Source organism: Myotis lucifugus, unplaced genomic scaffold, assembly GCF_000147115.1.
Source record: "Myotis lucifugus unplaced genomic scaffold, Myoluc2.0 scaffold_582, whole genome shotgun sequence".
Taxonomy (NCBI): Eukaryota; Metazoa; Chordata; class Mammalia; order Chiroptera; family Vespertilionidae; genus Myotis; species Myotis lucifugus.
The window spans coordinates 63,243-83,338 of record NW_005871630.1 but is presented as its reverse complement, the minus strand read 5'-3'; the positions used below and the strand labels follow the sequence as shown (position 1 = coordinate 83,338).

At 44.4% G+C, this 20,096-nt stretch overlaps 1 protein-coding gene across 1 annotated transcript in view; it reads left to right on the top strand.

Moving 5' to 3' along the window:
* The window catches only part of ATXN10 (ataxin 10), a 103,082-nt gene that overhangs the window by 24,929 nt on the left and 58,057 nt on the right, over nt 1-20,096 (top strand). The window contains exons 6-9 of the mRNA XM_023745787.1: nt 1,583-1,663; nt 5,140-5,305; nt 11,467-11,572; nt 13,211-13,380. Coding sequence (XP_023601555.1) covers nt 1,583-1,663; nt 5,140-5,305; nt 11,467-11,572; nt 13,211-13,380 — 523 coding nt within the window. The remainder of the gene's footprint in view (nt 1-1,582; nt 1,664-5,139; nt 5,306-11,466; nt 11,573-13,210; nt 13,381-20,096) is intronic.

Below are 20,096 nucleotides of genomic sequence, written 5' to 3'. Positions count from 1 at the left end.
CTCTGCTCCAACTGCCTGGGGGGGCCACTCTGGCCCCAGAGCTGAGAGTAATTGGTGGGAGGGAAACCAGGCCCCCCAACGCCTGCAGCGGAACTGAAGGGAGCACTGAGGAGCGCGGACAGGATCCCATTTCTAGCTTTTTCTTTCTGTGAAATAAAGATATACTTCTCTGTGCCCCTTCCGCTCCGACTTCTGCCTCTTGGATAGGATGTGTTTTGACCCTCCCCCGGGCAGTCTGTCCCACTCTCCATAGACTTGGGGAACTATTGGAGTGTTCCTGGCCGTCTCTAGATGTCCTTGCACATTTTGGGTTGTAGATTAGTGGGACCCTGCCTCCCTCTTACAGAATTACCACCGAATTTCTTAATTTACAGAAATAGTTCTGCAAAAAAATTAATCACAAATTAAAGTGTGTAACTTAGCAAATATGGAGTGTGATTGGGTCTCTTTGTTGTGAAAGTTTTCACCTGTGGTTTCTCGAGTCGATATTTGGTAAGAAAGTAAATGCAGTGAATTTTTACTAAAAATTGAGAATTTATGCAGCACCCTGGAGTGGAGAGTGTATGTATTATATTTAGAAAAATAATCTAAGCATCTACCACATAAACACTTCTGCATAACTGATAGCCACTTAAATGACCATTTTCGAGTCACTAGAAGAGCATTCCATCGCCATTGCTGTGTGTGGATGTGGAGGAAGTGGAGGAGGGGTTTAGGTTTTGTTTTTATGTGAAGTGACAGCGTTGTGGTAGCTAATGTGCTTCATCCTGTTATCATTCTGAAAGCCATACTTTTATTTGTTAAGAAGTAATTAAATAAACTATGACTGTACATATATTGGCTTTTTAATAGCCACTTCGATTACTCTAAACTTGGAATGAACAGTGTGTTCTTTAGTTCTTAAGTCTTCAGATGCCCTCTGGTAAATAGATGCAGAACTCATTAATAAACCGTTCAATCTTCTAGCTGTCACAGGGGCACTTTGAAGAATATGCTCATAATCTGTGCCTGGGGGTTCGCGCAATTGATCTCTAAGTTTGGATGCTGCGCTGCCTGACAGTGAGGATGTTTTCTTGGTAACTTGAGAGCTTTACAGAGGAGATAATCAAGCCAGTGTTCACTGCTCTGTGGTTGGCATATGTTCCCACGAAAAACAGTAGGATGTTCTCTTTCTCGGGTCATGTTCGCACCAAGCTTCTGACTAAACCAGTGAAAGTGTTTCTGTTTATTCCTGAGCTTGCAGCTAAATTCCATTCTGCTGTTTAAACTCCAGGGAAGTGTTTTTCCTTTCCCAGCTTTGCCGAATGCGATAGCAGGCCTTTTCTTCCAGCTGGGTAAAGCGGAATCATTTCAGTAAACGTTTCAGAAATAAGATTGGAGAGAAATATTGTGAGAGCTTTAATTTTCCTCTAGCTGCTAATAGAAAATAGTATGTGAACCTCTTAAAACATCTTAAGATTACGGCTAATCAAGAATTCAATTGAAAGGAGTGCTTTTATGTGTAAGATATGCCTATAAAGTTGATAAGGCCATGTCTGACTATGTTTCTAGTAACCAAACTTCTTTCTCCTTTTTTCCTTAGGTTCTTGATTATTACAGACCATTTTCTGAAAAGTCCGGAATTGGTGAGAGCCATGTATGCCAAAATGAGCAATCAAGAAAGGTAACCCCAAAAACCAGTGTGGTTTTGAGTATTTAGCATTCCATATAGGGTATCCTGTACACATGACTGAAAACTGTGTGGTTTCTTAGTTGGCACAAAATCTCTAAATACATGTTTCTGTGTCAGTAATGGTTTGAAATTGGTTGGTTAACATTACAGCTTCGCCACAACAGGCAGTGGTTAGCGCGGGGCTGCAGAATCCAGGTTGGCGCCATTGTCCAGGGAAGCCGCATTCAAAAACGCCAGGAGCCAAATGTGCTTGTGCCGTGCTTTATCCTAGTCATTCCTGCAACTACATATTCCTGCTGTGTGTTTGAAGAGTGCGCATCTGTCCACCTCGCTGATAGGATAGTTTGGGAGATACGCTCCCCGGTGGTAGTTTCCGATAGGTAACTCAGACCCACGGAAGATGGGTGCCCGGCGGGACCTCCCCGCTGTTGCAGCGGGCAGAGCAGTGAGTGCGCTGAGAGCGAGCCGGCTCCCTGCCCGCCTGGCGATAGGAATTCTGTGTGTGACTGTGGCCAGGCCTTTATCGTGTTTGGATTCAGTTTCCTGACCTATAAAATTAGAGGATTAAACAAAATGATTCACAGTTCTCTTTCCATTCCAATAGGATGTGTTTTTCCAAACCTTATTGGAAATGTTGTCTTAGGAAAATAAAACTTACTCAGAAATCTGATGATCAGAAACTGATATAATGGTTAAGAACTTTAAAAATGTTACTCTTTTGATTGTAGTCACAATTTTTATAATTGCTGTGGTTTGGAAATTTTGCCTGTGTGTTTGGGTCTCACATTAAGCTTTATGCACTCCTTCGTAGTCGTGTTAAGTACTGATTTTTCTTTAATATCTTTAACAAAAAAGAAAAGTTCATGCTTAGAAAGTGAGTTTAAATACCATGTTTATAAATCCATGACCCCTGCTACTGCCACATATGTATACTATTCCTGAAAGAGAATTATTTGTAGTTTTTTTGTTTGTTTGTTTGTTTTTTTACCTAAAATAAGTAACTTGATGAGCACTGGTAGAAATAGTCATTGCTTTGCAGTAAGGAACACACGAGTACACGAATACATAGTGTAATTGTGATTTAATACTCATGTTTGTATTTTCTGCATGGCTGTCAAGTGATCTGTTTTTCAACTAATCATTATCTAAGCAAATGAGGATGGCAGACAATAGTTTCCATTTTTATTTATAAACCAGTGGTGGCCGCTGCTTCCCTCCTTCATGGGAGTTTTCTGCTCAAGCGTGATCTCCTCCTCCGCCTCCTGTGTTCTCCTTCCCAGGAGGAGTGCTATCCCCTCCTCACAGAACCTAGCAGACATTGGCCCGTGTGCCATTACATAACCTGTCATACAGCGGACCGTGCCACGTGCCTGCCTGCTGCTGCCCGGCACTCCCGTCAGGTGCTGTGTGCGGGAAGGGTTTGGTCTTTCCTATTCTGCGGTGTCCACGTTGCCCAGGCACAGAACAGGTGCAAAACAGGGTTTTTTGAATGGAAGCATGCGCGGCTGAGGGGTTTCCTTACGCACGGAAGGGTCTTTAGTAGCTGGTTAGGGTGTGCGAGCCCTGGTATCCTACACAAGGCAACCTATCCTGTGGGGCCCGCCTCCACTTTCCAGGTTGCAATGGTCACTGCGAGCGAGACCGAGTTACAGTCTTCCAGGCACAGCGAGGTGGAAGGTGGCATCTACGAGGGGACCTTGCTCTTTTCAAAATGCTTATTTTATACAAGAAGATGTGTCAGAAATTTAACATCTAATTGACCACATCCTAAATCTACAAATGTCACTAAGAGCCACCCTCCCCTCTCCTCTGCACTTGGTATTATGGGTAGTCATTGCTTTTACTATGAATACATTGTCAGTGAAAGCATTGACAGTTTTTGCTCCTACGAACTTGTACACAGCTCTTGTTAGGTGAGTCAGGCGCTGTCCCAGGCACCACGGGCAGCGCAGTCACTGTCAACCTCAGCAGGCTGGCACTCCTGTCGTCCCGCGTTGCAGGTGCACACACGGAGGGAGAGAGGTTAGTGGCTTGTCCAGGCCTCCCTGCGGTGGACGGCAGCCTGGCTCTGGAGCCTGTCTTGATAACACTGCCCTGTCCGCCAACGGAAGGCCATTGGGTAGGGTAACATCTGTGTTGTATGTAAAAACGTAAAAGACACCCGACAGTACACTGTACGAGGACATTTAAAGTGAATTCCTTTACGACAAGATAATCATTCTCTCATCGGTGGCTTATTTCTCCTGAATACCGTGTATTTCTCTGACGTTGACGTGTCGAGTATGGTGGTTTAGATGCCATGACCAGACACCGATGCCAGTCAGTGAATGAATGAAGACCTGAATGAGCGCCTCACCCTCCGTTCCCTTGGGAGGTAGATTTTGCTGGAGGTGCGTCTTGTGGCTCATATTGCGCGTAGTTAGACGGCCTCGGCCAGATTTCTAGCTGCTGCGGACTTTGTTTTCCAGAAACAGCAACCATAAATATTCTGGCTTGAGATTTGTACTTTTGCTCCTCATGCCCTCTGAATTGCACATATACACACATGGAAGCAATTTAATGATGCCAGCAAACTTTGTGATACATTTGATGAAAGGAAGCGGGGCCCCTCTCTGGTGTAGAAATAAAGACTTGTACATATAATCCCAGGTCAGAATAGGATTTTGAGGAACGTACTTGGTTTATGCTGGATAGGTTACCCTCTGTATGAATTGTTTTTTTCTAGGAAAAGGAAAAAGGTTGTTGAATAAAAATATTTATTGATAATTTAAATATTGATGTAAAAAATGGCATAGGTTGGGTTTCAGATTTATGTTTTTGTAAACTCAAATGATGAAACAAACAAAAAAGCCAACCTTCCCAAGAAAGATAGTAAAATGAGCAGCTAAGGCACCCGACCCAGGAGCGGGAGAGCCGTGGCTCTCAGGTGGGTGACCCTGCGCAGGCAGCCTGCGTAAGCCTCTCACCACCTGGCGTGAGGCGGAGCACCGGCCTCGCAGTTCTGTGTGCACCAAATGAGAACATGGGGGGAAAGCGCTTCGCTCTAGTAAGTAGTGAATGTTGGTTTTATAGTTCTGATCACTCAGAGAATGATTAAGTATACATTTCCTGAAAAAATAAAAAAAATAAGTAGTGAATGTTGCCCATTTGACTTTGCTATTGTTATTATTGTTGATATATTAGAAAACTGGCAGCATTTCTGAAGTTTGAATTATTTTAGTGCTGAAAGTAACAATATAAAAGGTGCTTTTTTCTGTAGCCTCGCCATATCAAAGAAATCAAGATTTTTAAAAAACAGGTGATTGATGAGGGTTAATTTTATTCTCAAATCCTGTTTCCCCAGCTAGACATTGTAAGCAGAGTACGGAAGTTAAAGAGTAAAAATGTTCTCTTACAGTGGTCTCTAGATATTTCTAGCGCTGTGGCATCCCAGTATTGCATGTTCCTGTAAAGTCTTTGCTTCACAGGGTCACACTCTTGGACGTTCTAATAGCCAAGATGGTGGGCGAGGAGCCTCTGACCAAGGATGACACGACTGCGCTCCTGGGCCACGCCGAGCTCATCGCCAGCACCTTCGTGGACCAGTGCAGGGTTGTGCTGAAACTGACTGCCGGGCAGCATGATGATGACGAGGTGAGAAGACAGACTTCCCAACTCAACTAGGTCCTCTATGAGAATTCTTTTTACAAACTTTTCAGAAAGATTACATAAGTATCGTGATAGTCAGATGTCTCTCTCCTCCCCCTTCATATGTTGGAAACCTAATGACAGAGTTGATAGTGTTAGGAGGTGGGGCTTTTGGAACGTGATCAGGTCATGGTGGAGCCCTTATGAGTAGGGTTAGTGCCCCAGAAAGATCCCTCGCCCCTCCCACCACGTGAGGGCATAGCAAGAAGCCAGCAATCTGCAACCCGCAAGACTTCCTCCCCAAACCAGCCACGCCAGCACCTGATCTTGAACATACAACTTCCACAACTGCAAGAAATAATTTCCCTTGTTTATAAGCCATACTAATGGCCCAGTGCATGGATTCGTGCACATTGAAAGGAAATTAATTAGAATTCCTGGGATGGTACAGAGGCTTGAAAGGCGTCTGGGCAGGGCAGGCAGGAGGGGGTAAGAAAACTCACGCTCGGCTCGTGGCGCTGGCTCCAGTGCAGGGACTAATGCAGGCAGTCCTGGGTGGTCCCACAGTCCCTCCTGGCCAGCCTCACCTGGGGCGGCTTGAAGGTCGTCTGCGGAGTGAGCGGGGTCCCTCCGGCAGGTGGGGTCCCTTGGCCTGGCCTGAGGGGATCAGGCTGAAACCGGCTCTCAGACATCCCCCGAGGGGTCCTGGAGTGCAAGAGGGCACTCTGCAAAGTTGCTGTCGTACAGGGTGTGGAACGTAAATGCAAGTGTGCAGTAAACCAGATTTGGGGCGACAGTACCCCAGCAACAACATAACCCACGGCCGAAGGTGGAATCGCACGGCCCCAAGAGGAATCGGGCTCCCTCCTCTCTTGTTCCCGGGGTGCGTCACCCAAGAACCGCCACTGCCAAGTCAGGGCAGCTCGGCAGCTCCTGCATTGAGTGTCTGCCCCCTGATGGTCAGTGCACGTTATAGGTACCAGCCGGTCGGCCGGGTCACTTAGCCTTTTATATATATAGATTATGCTGTTTTTGTTAGAACAGTTTAAATAGACTAAGACTGTATCCTTATTTTAGAACAGTTAAGAAAATACAGATAAAGGAGAACAATATTCTTATTCACAACTATTCAAAGTTAATGACAACAATTCTAGTTAATATATTTATCTAGGCAGATAACATCAAATAGACACATGCATATGTACACTTGTGCACACACACATTAAAAATGAAATGATTCTGTGCCATCTCTTTGTAAATTCCTGTTGTTTCTTCTGAATGTAAGCTCCATGCGCACAGAAGTTTTGACTACGTTTGTAGTACTATGTACATAGTGGGCACTTAGCAACTATTTTCTGAATGAATGAACAATAGTTTGTTAATGGCTTTTTAAAGTGCCAGTGTAGCACTCTAAGTAAAGAATTTATCATCATTTATTTGTGCAGCTACAGGGAGCTGGACATTGAGGTGTCCCTGTTTGCGTTGGTTCTGAAGAGTGCTCTAGACTGTGTCTCCGTAGCAGCATCTTTGTACACTTCCATGCTTGTTAACCCAGGCGCAGTCCCAGACGTGGCCTGCTGGGCGGAAGGGTTGATCCCGTTGGAAAGCTTAGGATGCACATTTGCAAACTGCCTTCCAGAGTTTGTTTCTTCTGACGTTGTAGGAGATTCCTGTTCACCCAACCCTGGTTGGCCCCTTCAGGCATTTTTACTCTCCCAGCCTCTACCCTACGTCATTCCGGCCTTTCCTTTGCTAAGCTAGCTCACATTCTGTTTCCCTCCTCTTCACTTTAGAAATTCTCTTCATTTTAATTGATTTCTTTTTCCTTTGGTCTTAAAGTTGGAATTGGATTTTCTCTGGAATTCTATTCAGCAGTATAAAGAAGTATATTTCTGAGACAAGAACAGAGATGAATCTCACACGCAGCGATGAAAGAAGCCAGGCAGGATAGAGAGTGTAGTCTGATTCCACCTCAAGCTCCACAGCACATCGCTTACCACTCACGGCGAGGCAGCTCAGCTGTCCCCGGGCTGCCAGTGGACAGGTGGGGTTGGCTGCGGAGGGCACGCGGGAATGTCATGGGCAATAGAAATATTATAGCTGTGTACATTCACACAGCTCAGTACCGTAGACTTAAGAGCATGTATTTTATTGCATGTAACTTCTACCTCAGTGAAGTTGACTTAATCAGCATGTTCAGAAACACAATAATGGGTCCTTTCTGTGCTGATAGGAATGATGAAGAGAGAGAATCACTTTGGCAAATAGGTGGAGGGATAGGTGAGGGCTTGCCCTTTGGTGGGACCATCCTCTTTCTCCAGATGGGAAGGGGGGTGTGGTCACTGCTCCATCGCATCTGGAGCCTGCGAACTCCTGCCACAAAGGTGTGCTTCGTTCTGGGGCATGTACTCTTCCTCGGGGTTACTTTGCTATTGATGTTCATGCCGGCCATGTGAGGTCTCGCCGATAAAGCCAATATTTGTGTTGCCATTTGCTGTGACAGAGGAGGAGAAAGAGAACGCCCTCACTCACGGGTTTGCCTGTCCTTCGTGGAGAGAGTTGCGTGTTTCCAGCAGGAGGAGCAGTGAGCTGAGCTTCTAGGAGGTTAAATGAATTCTCCAGAACAGAAGGGAGGGAAAGCTTAGTGCTGGTGAAACCTCAGCTGTAAATGTTCTCACGGCTCTTATATTTATAGTATAGATGAGTTCAATATTATCATCAGTGACCTGATGGAACTATATTTAGGAAATTTTACATTTTTCCTCCAAAGAGGTTTTTCTCTAAGGTGGGAGAAATTATTACATATTAAGTGATAGAAAATTGTGGACAGTTTCCTTTTGAAAAACCCCAATAGTTTACTTTTTGATAATTCATTGATCTATATACACGCATGACTTGTGCATATTAGTGTATATACGTTATCCTTTCACTTACAAGTTTAAAAAGCTATGGTCATTTTTCACAGACCCCTTGCCTCAATATTTATACATCCTGGTGTCCTGGTGTGGTCTCCACCGATGCCTGAGAGTCAGGAGTTTGTGAGCTGATTGTTAAACTCTCGGTAGCTTGAAAGCGGCCGTTGTGGAGTATCTATAGCGCGGAAATCGGCCACTTTACCAGCAAACCACTGCATTTACCCATCTGTGATATTTTTAGGACAAGATAACCAGTAACGTGCTCATAATACTATGTCTGAAAAATCAGAAAGAGGCAATCATTTTTATAGCATCTGGTTTTTAATTTATGTATTCATTCGGCTTTAAGATCCTGAGGTTTTATCCATATCTCTTCCTTTATAAAAATGGTCTTAGATTATGATGTTAATATACCTGTGTCTGTCTTTTCGTATATTCTTGCATACTTCTGAGATACATGCCCTTAACCAGGAATCGAACCTGAGACCCTTTGGTCCTCGGGCCGACGCTCTAACTGATGAGCAACCGGCCAGGGCCATCAGTTAATTTTATATGTATCTCTAAAAGATAAGGAGTCTTCACACATAAGTGAAGTACAATTAGCACATTTAAAATTTTTAAATTTTAGTATCAAACAGTATTTACATTACCCCCATTGTCTACTTTCCCCCCAAATTTATTTCTTTGATTTGGGATACAAATAAGGGCCATACATTGCAATTGGTTGATAGGTCTCAGATCTCCCTTCCTACTAGTGTATAGGTTACCCCCGCCCCCATCCCTCTTCCTTCTCTTTCCTGTGCTAGTTGTTTGTTGAAGAACTTGGCTTGTTTGACCTGTGGCGTTTTCTACAGTTTGGATTTGGATGAGTGGATCTCCATGGTGGTGTTAACATGGCTTCTTTTCCTTGAATTTCTTGTGAATGATAATTAGTTCCAAATGCGTATTCAGATTCCAGTTAGTTTTTCGTTGTGATTTTTTTTTAGTCATGTTTCATCTTTGTTGACACGTTCATTCATCAAGAGGCTCATAATGTCTGGTTGTCTCTTTTGTGATGCTAGCAGGTGTTATGATTATTACCTAGATCAGTGATGGCGAACCTATGACACGCGTGTCAGAGGTGACACGCAAACTCATTTTTTTGGTTGATTTTTCTTTGTTAAATGGCATTTAAATATATAAAATAAATATCAAAAATATAAGTCTTTGTTTTACTATGATTGCAAATATCAAAAAATTTCTATATGTGACACGGCACCAGAGTTAAGTTAGGGTTTTTCAAAATGCTGACACGCTGAGCTCAAAAGGTTCGCCATCACTGACCTAGATCCATCAGTTGTTAGGGGCTGTGAAATATCATTCATTTTTCATTTATTAACTATAATATTTTCTAAAGATACCTTCCCCTAATCAGCTAATAGGTTATATAAGATACACTTTGTTTTCCCCTCCTTGATTACCAGTATTCAGAGTAAGGAGTTGATTTTGTGATATCATCCAGAGATGTCAAGTGCCTTGTTTTGTTTTAATTATTATGCAGTCATGGCTTTAGACTTACTTGATTTGTTCTCCGTCATCTGCAGCGTGATTCTTCCTGATGTCCTAATGTGCGCTTCCTGCTGGGGCCTCTTGGGTTGCTTCTGGTTTCTCCTGACCTGATCCTAGTAGTTTCAGTTAGCTCCTTTGCCACCCGTATTGCAAGATGCCCTGGCCTAGTCACCCCTCACTGCCCCTCCGCCAGCCTGATTGCCTTCAAAAGCCCCCCCTGCTGGCCTGGTTGCCCCTAACTGCCCCCTCTGCCAGCCTGGTCGCCCCCAACTGCCCTCCCAGCCGGCCTGGTTGCCCTTCACAGCCCCCCCGCTGGCCTGGTCATCCCCCGCAGCCTGTTGTTCAGTTGTTTGGTCATCCCTCACTAACCCCCCTGCCGGCCTGTTTGCCCCATGCAGCTTGCTTGTTCAGTCGTTTGGTCGTCCCTCACTAACCCCCCTGCTGGCCTGGTTGTAGGCAGCCATCTTGTGAGGGCATGACTGTCAATTTGCATATTACCTCTTTATTATATAGGATTTCCCTCTAACTTTTTAACCAGCAATTGAAGCTATGAAATAAAATTAAAATGCAAGGCATTAAAAATGTATGTTTCTTGCTGTTTATTTTGAGATTGCAACACTAAAATAGTATTTTAAATCTCCGAATTACAAAATAGTAAATGCAGTTAGAATTAACAAAAAGAAGATTTTTTTTTCTTTTGAAGAGTCTTATCTTTATGACCTAAATTTATAGCATCTACCACAGTTTGCCAGCTAATGTGTACTTTAAAAATGAGGTTCAAAATCTGTACAAAAATTGCATTTTAAGATTTTATTTTGTCCCAGCTGGTGTGGCTCAGTGGTTGAACATTGACCTATGAACCAGGAGTCGTGGTTTGATTCCTGGTCAGGGCACATGCCTGGGTTGCCAGCTTGATCCCTAGTGTAGGGCATGTAGGAGGCAGCCAATTAATGAGTCTTTTTCACCATTGATGTTTCTATCTCTCCCTCTCCCTTCCTCTCTGAAATCAATAGAAATATATATATATTTTAAAAGATTTTATTTTGACTCCCTAGTACCATGCCATTGGTAGTTGGTATTTTCTTGGGCATGTAGTCTATTTGGTAATAAACTCTTTTTTCTTTTTCTTTTTTTTGGTAATAAACTCTTTAGTAGCCATGTGAACTAGCATTTCCAAATAATATATTTTCCAGCTTACCAAGATATTGTATATAGGTTTATATTTATCCAGAAATAATGCAGATTCTTGTTGCCAATGCTCTGCACCACAGCATTTTACAGGATTCCTGTGGACACGAAATTAATGTAGTTCATGGTGTATTTGTATCTGTAAAGTGAACTTGCTTGCTGGGAACGCTTTAAAAAGAAAGTATCTGCATAAATGTTATGTGCGTAGCTAGTAATTTTGAACACTCATTCCACTGCTGGAAGGTATTTTTGCTTGGATGAGAACTTCTCTGGTTCTTTGCTCCAATAAGACACATAATCTTGCCTTCTCGATGGCGGTGTCTGCTAGCGCAGCTGGTTGTTCCGTCCATTTCTGATACTTCTGTTTTGGTTTTGATAGTTGTTTCTCTCTTCAGATGTGTGAGAAGCACTGACTCTTTAATACTTACTGTGGTAGTTCATTCTCTCACATCTATTTAAAGCAGTCAAATAATTTAGTTTGATTTAAAAACGTATGTTTCCTTCTCTTCTCACGAGGCCCTGGCTACAATTAGGCTCCTTGACGTCCTGTGTGAGATGACTGCCAACACCGACCTGCTCAGCTACCTGCAGGTGTACCCTGGCTTGCTGGAGAGAGCCGTTGGTGAGTGAGCCAGCACACGCTGTTGTTTTTAATCGAGAAATCTCTGACTTTTCATAAGTTCAAACACGGATCTGTAATTTTCAGGGTATTGTTATATTTTTGAGATTTGGGGGAATATTTTTTCTTAGGAGGAACTGTGGTGTTTTGGTAACAGCTCAGGCTGTTGCCCCTGCCCTGCTGTTTGACTCAAGCTGCCTCATCGGCATGTGAGGGTCCCAGTGCCTGCCGCATGGTGCTCCTGGGGGTGTTTCATCACCAGGGCCTGCGATGGTGAGGGGGCGCGGTTTCGATGATGATAGCATTTTTAATATCACTGTAGTTTTACCAAATTTGTTAGTAAAAATTTTCCTAGTCACATTTATGGGGCACGAAGAATAGTGCCTTACACATAGTTATTGTGTCTTTGATTTTTATAGAAAACTAGAGGCCCAGTGCACAAAGTTCATGCACTGGTAGGGTCCTTAGCGGCTGCGGGCTGCCAGCCGGGCCTCTCTCCCTTCCCCTGGCCAGCCCCGCCCCCTGGTCGAGGGGACAGTTTGCATACTATGCTTTTATTATATAGGATTGCTTTTAAGCAAGATGCCAGTGTTTGAAATATTACCATCTTTGCTAAAAAACTGTTTAAAAAATAATTCAGGTAGAACCTGCTCCTTGTGGTTAGCCATGCTTATGGTGTTGCTATTCACTGGCTGCTATGTTTTTCTTTAGAAAAGGTTATAATTATTCTGGAGACTCATATGCTAAGAAAAATGAATTTGGATCTAGATGGGTAGACAAGTTCACAGTGAGCTGTAGACGGTAGTAGAATCCCGTATCGGTGTTTATTTCTGAATTCGGTGCTTTTAGTGATATTTAGTCATTGTGGAAAAGTATGCATTTGGAGTCAGGGCAGGCACAGGCTGCCATCTCAACTCTGAAATTACTAACTTCTCTGAGCCCGATTCCTTCATTATAAATTGGGAAAGAGACCACTGCCTTTAACACGTTAAGTGCCCAGTCAGTCACCGGTGACTGACACCATACTTTCAGTCCTAAAGACAAAACAGGCTGGGCGCTTAATGTGTTAAAAGGTTTGTTGAGCTGGTTAAATGAGATAATGCTCAAACACTTAAATACAGCTTCTTTTCCTAGGCTGTTACGGCGTCTCATACAGTGTAACAGTATTCATCAGTTCTTCTCAGTGTAGCCAAAACAGCACCTGGAGAGCAGGGCCGCCTTCTGATCACCTGGCCAGAGGGACGCCCGTGCTCCTGGGTGTGTGGGGTGGCTCCTCACAGACAGGAGGTGTCTCTAGACTCAGCTGACAGTGGGCCTCACAGCTGTTCTTCCACAAAGAAGTTGAAATTGGAAATCTTTTTCTAAGAAAGATGGTGGAAAATGTTTAGCTAACTTTTCTTTGTGGATAAATGGAAAGCCCAAGTTGGGGTCGTCATTATGGCCTGTGTCCCCAAAACCATTCATGAAAAATTTTAGAGCAAAAATAGAAGAGCCTTTTAATCATTATTTAAAGGAAGCTTTCAGTATTCAACCTGTATTTGATTTTAATCCATTAACATAAATTAGATTCATTTATGGAAAACTAGTACAACATACTAACAATGTTTCTGTGGAAAATGAAGTTTGTTGTTTTTGTTATAGATCTTTTACGGTTGATTCATGTAACTGCCAACGACACCACGGACATCTTCAATACCTCTGCTTGCATCAGAGCGGAAGGGGACGTCAAAAACATGGCCGAGGGCTTTAGGTCTCATCTCATTCGTCTGATCGGAAATATGTGTTACAAGAATAAAGATAACCAAGACAAGGTAAGATTGTTTCTTACTATGTATAAGACATATGTGACTTCATTTAGAATATAATATTTAAAATCAGAAAATAATCACTTTTTTGGCATGGAAGCTTACAGTGCTTAGAAAGTAGCTTGAGATATGTATATGTGTGTATATATATTCCCACAGATAAACATAAAATGCCATAATTACTTGTATTAGGGTTTGTATTTTTGTAATTTGCATTGTATTTGTCCTTAGTGTGTTTGAGTAAATTGTTGATCTTCGTCCTAAGCCTATGCATTTAAACAACCTAATGTCCTTAGACAATAGTCAATAAAAACAGGTATTTAAAAAGCCTAGGAATTATTTAACACATAGTAGACACAATAAGCAGTAGTTATTACTTTTTTAATCCTCACCTGAGGACATGCTTAGAGAAAGGAAGGGAGGAGAGAGAGACATTGATGTGAGAGAGAAGCACTGATCAGTTGCCTTCCATATGCTCCCCAACTGGAGATCAAACCCGCAACCCAGGCATGTGCCCTGACCGGGAATCGAACCGGCAGCCTCTCAGTGCAGGGGGCGACGCTCAACCACTGAGCCGCTCTGGCTAGGCAACAGCAGTTACTGACATTATCTTAAGAAAAAACAGCTACATTTTAATTTATATCTGTGCCCTACGTTTTGGATTATAGCAACATAAGCATTTCTTCTAGGAGTTTTGAAATGGATATAATATTAAATCTTTGGAAACTCAGTAGATTGCATTAGAAGCCTATTTTGTGCTGAATAGCTTAGAGGTAATTATATCAATAATATGAGAAGGTGATAAAAAATGATGGCAGGAGAATTAGACCACATGCTTCATGTTGAACTACTGCCTGTATCTTCCTAACACTTTAAGTAGCATCTGTTTTGCTTCATTAAATACTGAATATATGTGTGACAGGTTCCACTTTTCAAACGTGGCCACACAAATACCCATCATTCTGCGTGTATTCCTGCAATGTGACGTTGCCACTCCCCCATCCTCTTGAATTTGGATGACTAGAGCTCTTTGACTACTTTGAGCAACAAAATATGGTGGGAGTGGTCCAGCCCCATCTCTGTGATGGCCCGCACTGCCTGGCGGGCCCCGTGCCTGCCTCACAGAAGCCGTCGCCATGTCAGAGCGCAGATTCCCGCGGTCACTGTGCCGAGAGTTGCCAAGTCCATGTGGAGCAGCCCTGGAGGAGGAGATGCAGGGAGGAGACAGGAAGAGATCAGTTCTAGGGCCGAGGCACCACACATGTGAGCGAGACTCCAACTTGGAAGTCACTTATCTCGGTTTCCTAGTTGCCAGCTGAGGCCCCGTGAATCAGGAGTAGCCTGCCCAGCAAGCTCTTCCTGACTTCACAGCCCACAACATTGTGAGAAAAAGTGAAAATCGGGGGGAGGGGATTGAGTTGTAGGTTCTGCTTTTGTTAATGGCTGTAAGCTACTATCGGACTGATCTTCCCACAAATAATTATAAACTCAGGACAAAAGACAGCTTAGTGAAGACACTCCAAGGTGACCCAACGGCAGATTCTGAGTTGAATTGACACACGGAAGAAGGCACAGTGTGTGTGTGTGTGTGTGTGTGTGTGTGTGTGTGTGTGTGTGATGCAGGGCAGTTAAAACTCTGATGGAAAACCTACAGACCTTTTAGCTTAAAGAATGAAAGACAGTTTTTTGGTTTTTTTTAAAAATATATTTTATTGATTTTTTTACAGAGAGGAAGGGAGAGGGATAGAGAGTTAGAAACATCGATGAGCAAGAAACATCGATCAGCTGCCTCCTGCACACCTCCCACTGGGGATGTGCCTGCAGCCAAGGTACATGCCCTTGACCGGAATCGAACCTGGGACCCTTGAGTCCGCAGGCCGACGCTTTATCCACTGAGCCAAACCGGCTAGGGCTGAAAGACAGTTTGAAGCAGCCACAGCCACTGGAAGGTGAAGGAGGTAATCCTGGAAAGGAGAAAGCAAGCCCCGAGTTCTCTGTGCTAACCGCCTGCATCCCTGCTGAGGCCTGAATCACACGTGGGTTAGGCACCACGCAGCTCAGCGAAGGATGAAATAATCGTATTGAGATTTGAACGGTCACCCTAAGAATTTACAGTTAAGGTCCAACTAAGATAACTGCCTGCTAAAACAAACATAACAGTGTTTTAGAGTAATAGAACGCTGAGTTCCCACAGCATAGCACTTACAGCGGCCAGCATCCAGACTCACTGGCACACAGGAAAATTCTCAAGAGAAAAAGATAATTAATAGAGATTGACTGTGTGATGACACAGATGTTGAGTTTAGCAGACAAGGATTTGAAAGCAATTATAACTGTGCTCAAGGATGTAAAGGAAAATATCCTTTTAATGCATGAAAGATAGCATGATTCAAAGAAATAGAAACTATAAAAATATGAACCAATTGGAAATTCTAAACCTGAAAAATATAGTAGCCAAACCAAAATTTAAAAATTTTTACTGAATGTGCTTAACAACTCAATAGAGATGACAGAATAAAGAGTTGGGCCCTAGCTAGTTTGGTTCAATGGATAGAGAGTTGACCCATGGACTGAAGGGTCCTGGGTTCGATTCCTGTCAAGAACACGTACCTCGGTTGCAGACTTGATCCCTGGCTCTGGTTGGGGCTCGTGCGGGAGGCAACCAGTCGATGTGTGTCTCTCACATCGATGTTTCTCTCTCTGTCTTGCCTTCTCCCTTCCACTTTCTCTAAAAATCAATGGAAAAATATCCTCAGGTGAGGATTAACAACAACAAAAAATGTTGGTGTACGTGGAGATAGATCAATAGAAATCATCTAGTCTAAAGAACAGAGGAGAGAAAGATTGAAAATAAAATCTTGATCTTAAGATGCTAAATTCTGGGGCAAATTCTGGAGCATTTCATAAGTAGAATAATTCCGACAGCACATGGCACAGAACCAAACGCCCGACAACCTGGTTTTTATTGTGTGTGTACACTATTTCGATGACTCCTCATCGTCAAGCAGGTATGAGTGGAAGACTACTAACCCCCCTTGGAAAATTACTGGGCTAATCTTTGTAAGAGAAAGTTTATACAGAATAAAACTCTTTACCTCTTTAATGACCAAGACTGTCTTTCTCGAGGAGCACAAAGGAGGTGTTTTTTCTTGTGTTTAACTGTTCTTTTGTTGCTGCTTTGGATTGGCCTCTTATAGGAATAAATGTAGTAACCCTTCAAAGGCTTATGGAGTGACTCACTGAAGGCAGGCTCAGCTTGCACCCTGGGTAAACATGGAGTGTGTCCAAGGCTGCCCCGGGAGGTCGCGGGCCCAGGAAGACCACGGGTGCTCCTGCCCGTGGGCCGTTGCTAATAGCTCTGAGTTCTGAGCAAACACTCTCCAGGCTGTGAAGGAGCTGGCTCACTGAGGGGAGGAATGCCTCTGTTTCTCCCACTTTCTCCCCTGAGCCAACAAAGGCCTTCAGCCGAAAGCATTGCTCGGGATTGTCCTCTCCTTCCCAAGAAGCAGACACAGCAGCAGTCTTTTTCTGAATGTGCTGGAAGCTTCTTTGTTCTCGAAGTCAATCCTGATTTCAGCTGGGGTGGCAGATGTTGGCTCTGCTCATTCAAAGGAAGGAGCTCCCTGGCACTCAGATGCCTTTGGCTCTGATTTTGGAAAAACGGTGATGGCATAGCCGGTGTTGATCGCCAGGCTATTCATTCTCATTGTATCGCCTGCAGGGGTGGTCCCGCTTCTGCCCACAGGAAACGGAGCTCTGTCTCTGCTCTGAGACTGAAGATGTGAGTGAGGGTTTGTATTGCCCGGCCTGACCTAGTTCCTCCTTCACCCGGAGGAGACGGGCTGAGGGCCTGGTTAGTGTCTGTGCGTCCCGGCGTGTGCTCACTGGGGGACGGGGTTTATCATTTAGTCTTTGCAGTTCGCCCTGCAGAGCAGGTTCTGCTCACTGCGTTCAGGGAGAGCCATTCAGCCTGTGAGCTGCGGGGCTCTGCGAACCCAGGCTTGTCTGTGAGCGCCTGCTCCCCCGCCCCGCACCAGGGCCTCTCATTCGGGAGCTCCCGGGAGGCTTCATCTTGGATTTCACACTGAAGGTGCTGAGGGCTGGTGTGCTCGGTCGGGTCCCCAGGCCAGCCAGGCCGCTCAAGGCCCATCTCGGTCAAGGCTGGCGCTCTGGTGATGAGCACATCGACGCACGCCTCCGTCTCAGTTCCCCCCCTCTTCACAGGGCGTTCCCAGCATGGGGGCCTTTGTTGGATGAGATGGGTGGGTGTCTCCATCAGTGAACCTGTCACTCTAGGAGCATCTAGACGCCATCCTTGCCTCTGAACTGGAATTCCAAAATTATTGATGACACATGACCCGATTGCTCTGCCGTTTGATCAGAAGCCAGCTAAGCCCAGCTGGGTCTCTGCTTGAAGTTCACTGATGCATGGAGTGTGGTGCCCACCCGGAGAGCGCCCTTGAGACTCGGAGGCCCTTCCCTGTCACTGCTCTTAGTTCATTGGAGCCATGTGACAGCTCTGGACAAGGCTGGAAGGGTCATTACCATCTTTTTTTAAATGTGAGACCCAAGACAGAGAGGCAGGGATTTAACTCAGCTGTCGCTTATTGAGTGAAAGCTGCTCCGAGCCGCGTGCTCCAGAGCAGACCGGCACCTTCGCAGGTGAGCTCACGCAGGAGCGCAAGCAGCTCTAACCTCCGCGCTGGGAGCCCTGGCAGGCCGGAGCGGGTGAACGATGCCATACTCTGGGCCAGCTGTGCCAGGAGCACCCCTCTCAGCAGGCACGGGAGCTGGACTCCAGGAGCTCCACAGGCCCAGGAAGGGTGCTGCTCTTGCCTTGTGTTTGTGCCCTCGGGCTGTCCTCAGGGGCGAGGAGGGGCCTGGCTCGGCAGTGGGTTTCACCCGTCTTCCCATTGAGCTCTGAAGTCAGCACACATGGTGGGTCGGTGCGTCCTGAGCTGTAAGTCCAGCTGGTGCTGGAGTCCCTTTACCAGTCCCGCAGGCAGGCGCTCACTGACTTCCGTTCTTCCCTTGTTCTGTGCTCCACTCACGGGCATCTCCTTGCCCCATCTTAGTGATTAGCTTTCCTTTAAACCTTTGTGGGCCTGAAATGGAGATCCTGTTTTGGTTTCTGTTGGGAGAGGCACATGGTATTATGCTGTAAACACGGAGAAAGCATTCTTTGGCTTCTTTGTTAGAATAAGGAATGTATGGTTTACTTTTTTCTTCCCCATTCTTCTTTTCTTTGCTATTATCATAAGTTCTTTAAGTGAATGCTTTATTAGGGGAAAAAAACAAACTTTTTTTTTCTTCATAAAGCTACATGCATTCTTTTCACATGGGCAGGCAGGTGACCTAGTTTATCCACCTTCTTTTCCCCAGAGAAGTGGTCTTGGCTGAGATGAGCTGTCCAGGTTTGGGCTTGAGTCCTCCCCGCCAGAGGGTCCATGGAGGTGCTGTTCAGTTCTTCTCTCCTCCTCCCGATAGAAAGATTCATGCATGCACATGTGTGTTTGATCCCATGTGGCCAAACATGCACGCACACAGCTTTCAGTACAGGCATCGCTTCATTTAAGAAATAAGTTGGTGCGTGTGAGAAGTTCATTATTTAAACACAACTATTTGGCCACCTTGATCCAAAATTATCTATGAAGGTAGGTTTCATTTATATACGTGAGAAATCTCTGTGATGCCTTTTTCATCAAAAATGTTTTACCCCCTTTGTTGTTCCCAAGATTAAATTGTACCTGCCACACAGTAGGCATTCAGTACAGTTTTCTTGAATGAGAGTTTGTTTTTAAAATATTTGTTGTCTGGTGCATACTGAGCACAGTTTTAGGTTCTGAAAATACACAGCCAATAGGACACAACCCCCCTTTTCAAGTAGTCTGTATTTTACTATAAAATATCCTGACTGCATTTTCAAACAAAGACATGCGATAAAAATAAAATAACGTTTTCAAATGAAAATTAATGTTCCTCTAATTTCTGGTGCTCACAAAGCTTGAAGTAGCTCTCACATTCCCTGGGCTGTGTACATTGCTTTCCCTAGAGGGCCTTCTCGGAGGAAGTCAAGTGAGAGCAAACATGAGCCCTTTCTTCAGCGGAGAATCATTTTTTTTCTTGTCAGTTTCACCACAGATGCTTTCGGAGCTGATTTCTCTTTGGTGGGACTCAGTCAAGAGCTGAGTGTTTCTGTGCGGACACCAAAACCGCTCTAGCTCGGTTCTGAGCGCGCGGGCAACCTCGCCATGGCGGGGCCATGGCTCTCGGCTGTTTTCCTCTGTCAGAAGCGAGTTGTATAGAATTCAGCATATTGATTTGAAGATTGAGTGTATAGGCAAGATCTGACTTGCTGAGAATTCCACTTTCTTTTGTAATGTAATCCCAGTTCAAGAAATATGTCAAAATTCATACATCAAGCTGTCACCGTTTGCTTCCTGAACTTGCAGTTCCTGTTACAGTAAATGAAATTAAAATTCCTATCGGAGGACACATCTCGGGGGTGAGTTTGTTGCAGCTGTAAATTTTTTTTAAGGACCCAAAGACCCCTTTCTGTATCTTGTTGTGGAATGATCAGCGTATTCTTTTACAGAAAAGGTGTAACATTATTTAAAAGGAAGGAACGTGCTAAATATGCAGATAAAACGTAACCAGTTACAGCTGTCATTACTGTGACTGTGGCCTACTAACCAGGCTTCCTTCCACTGGAAGCACTGACT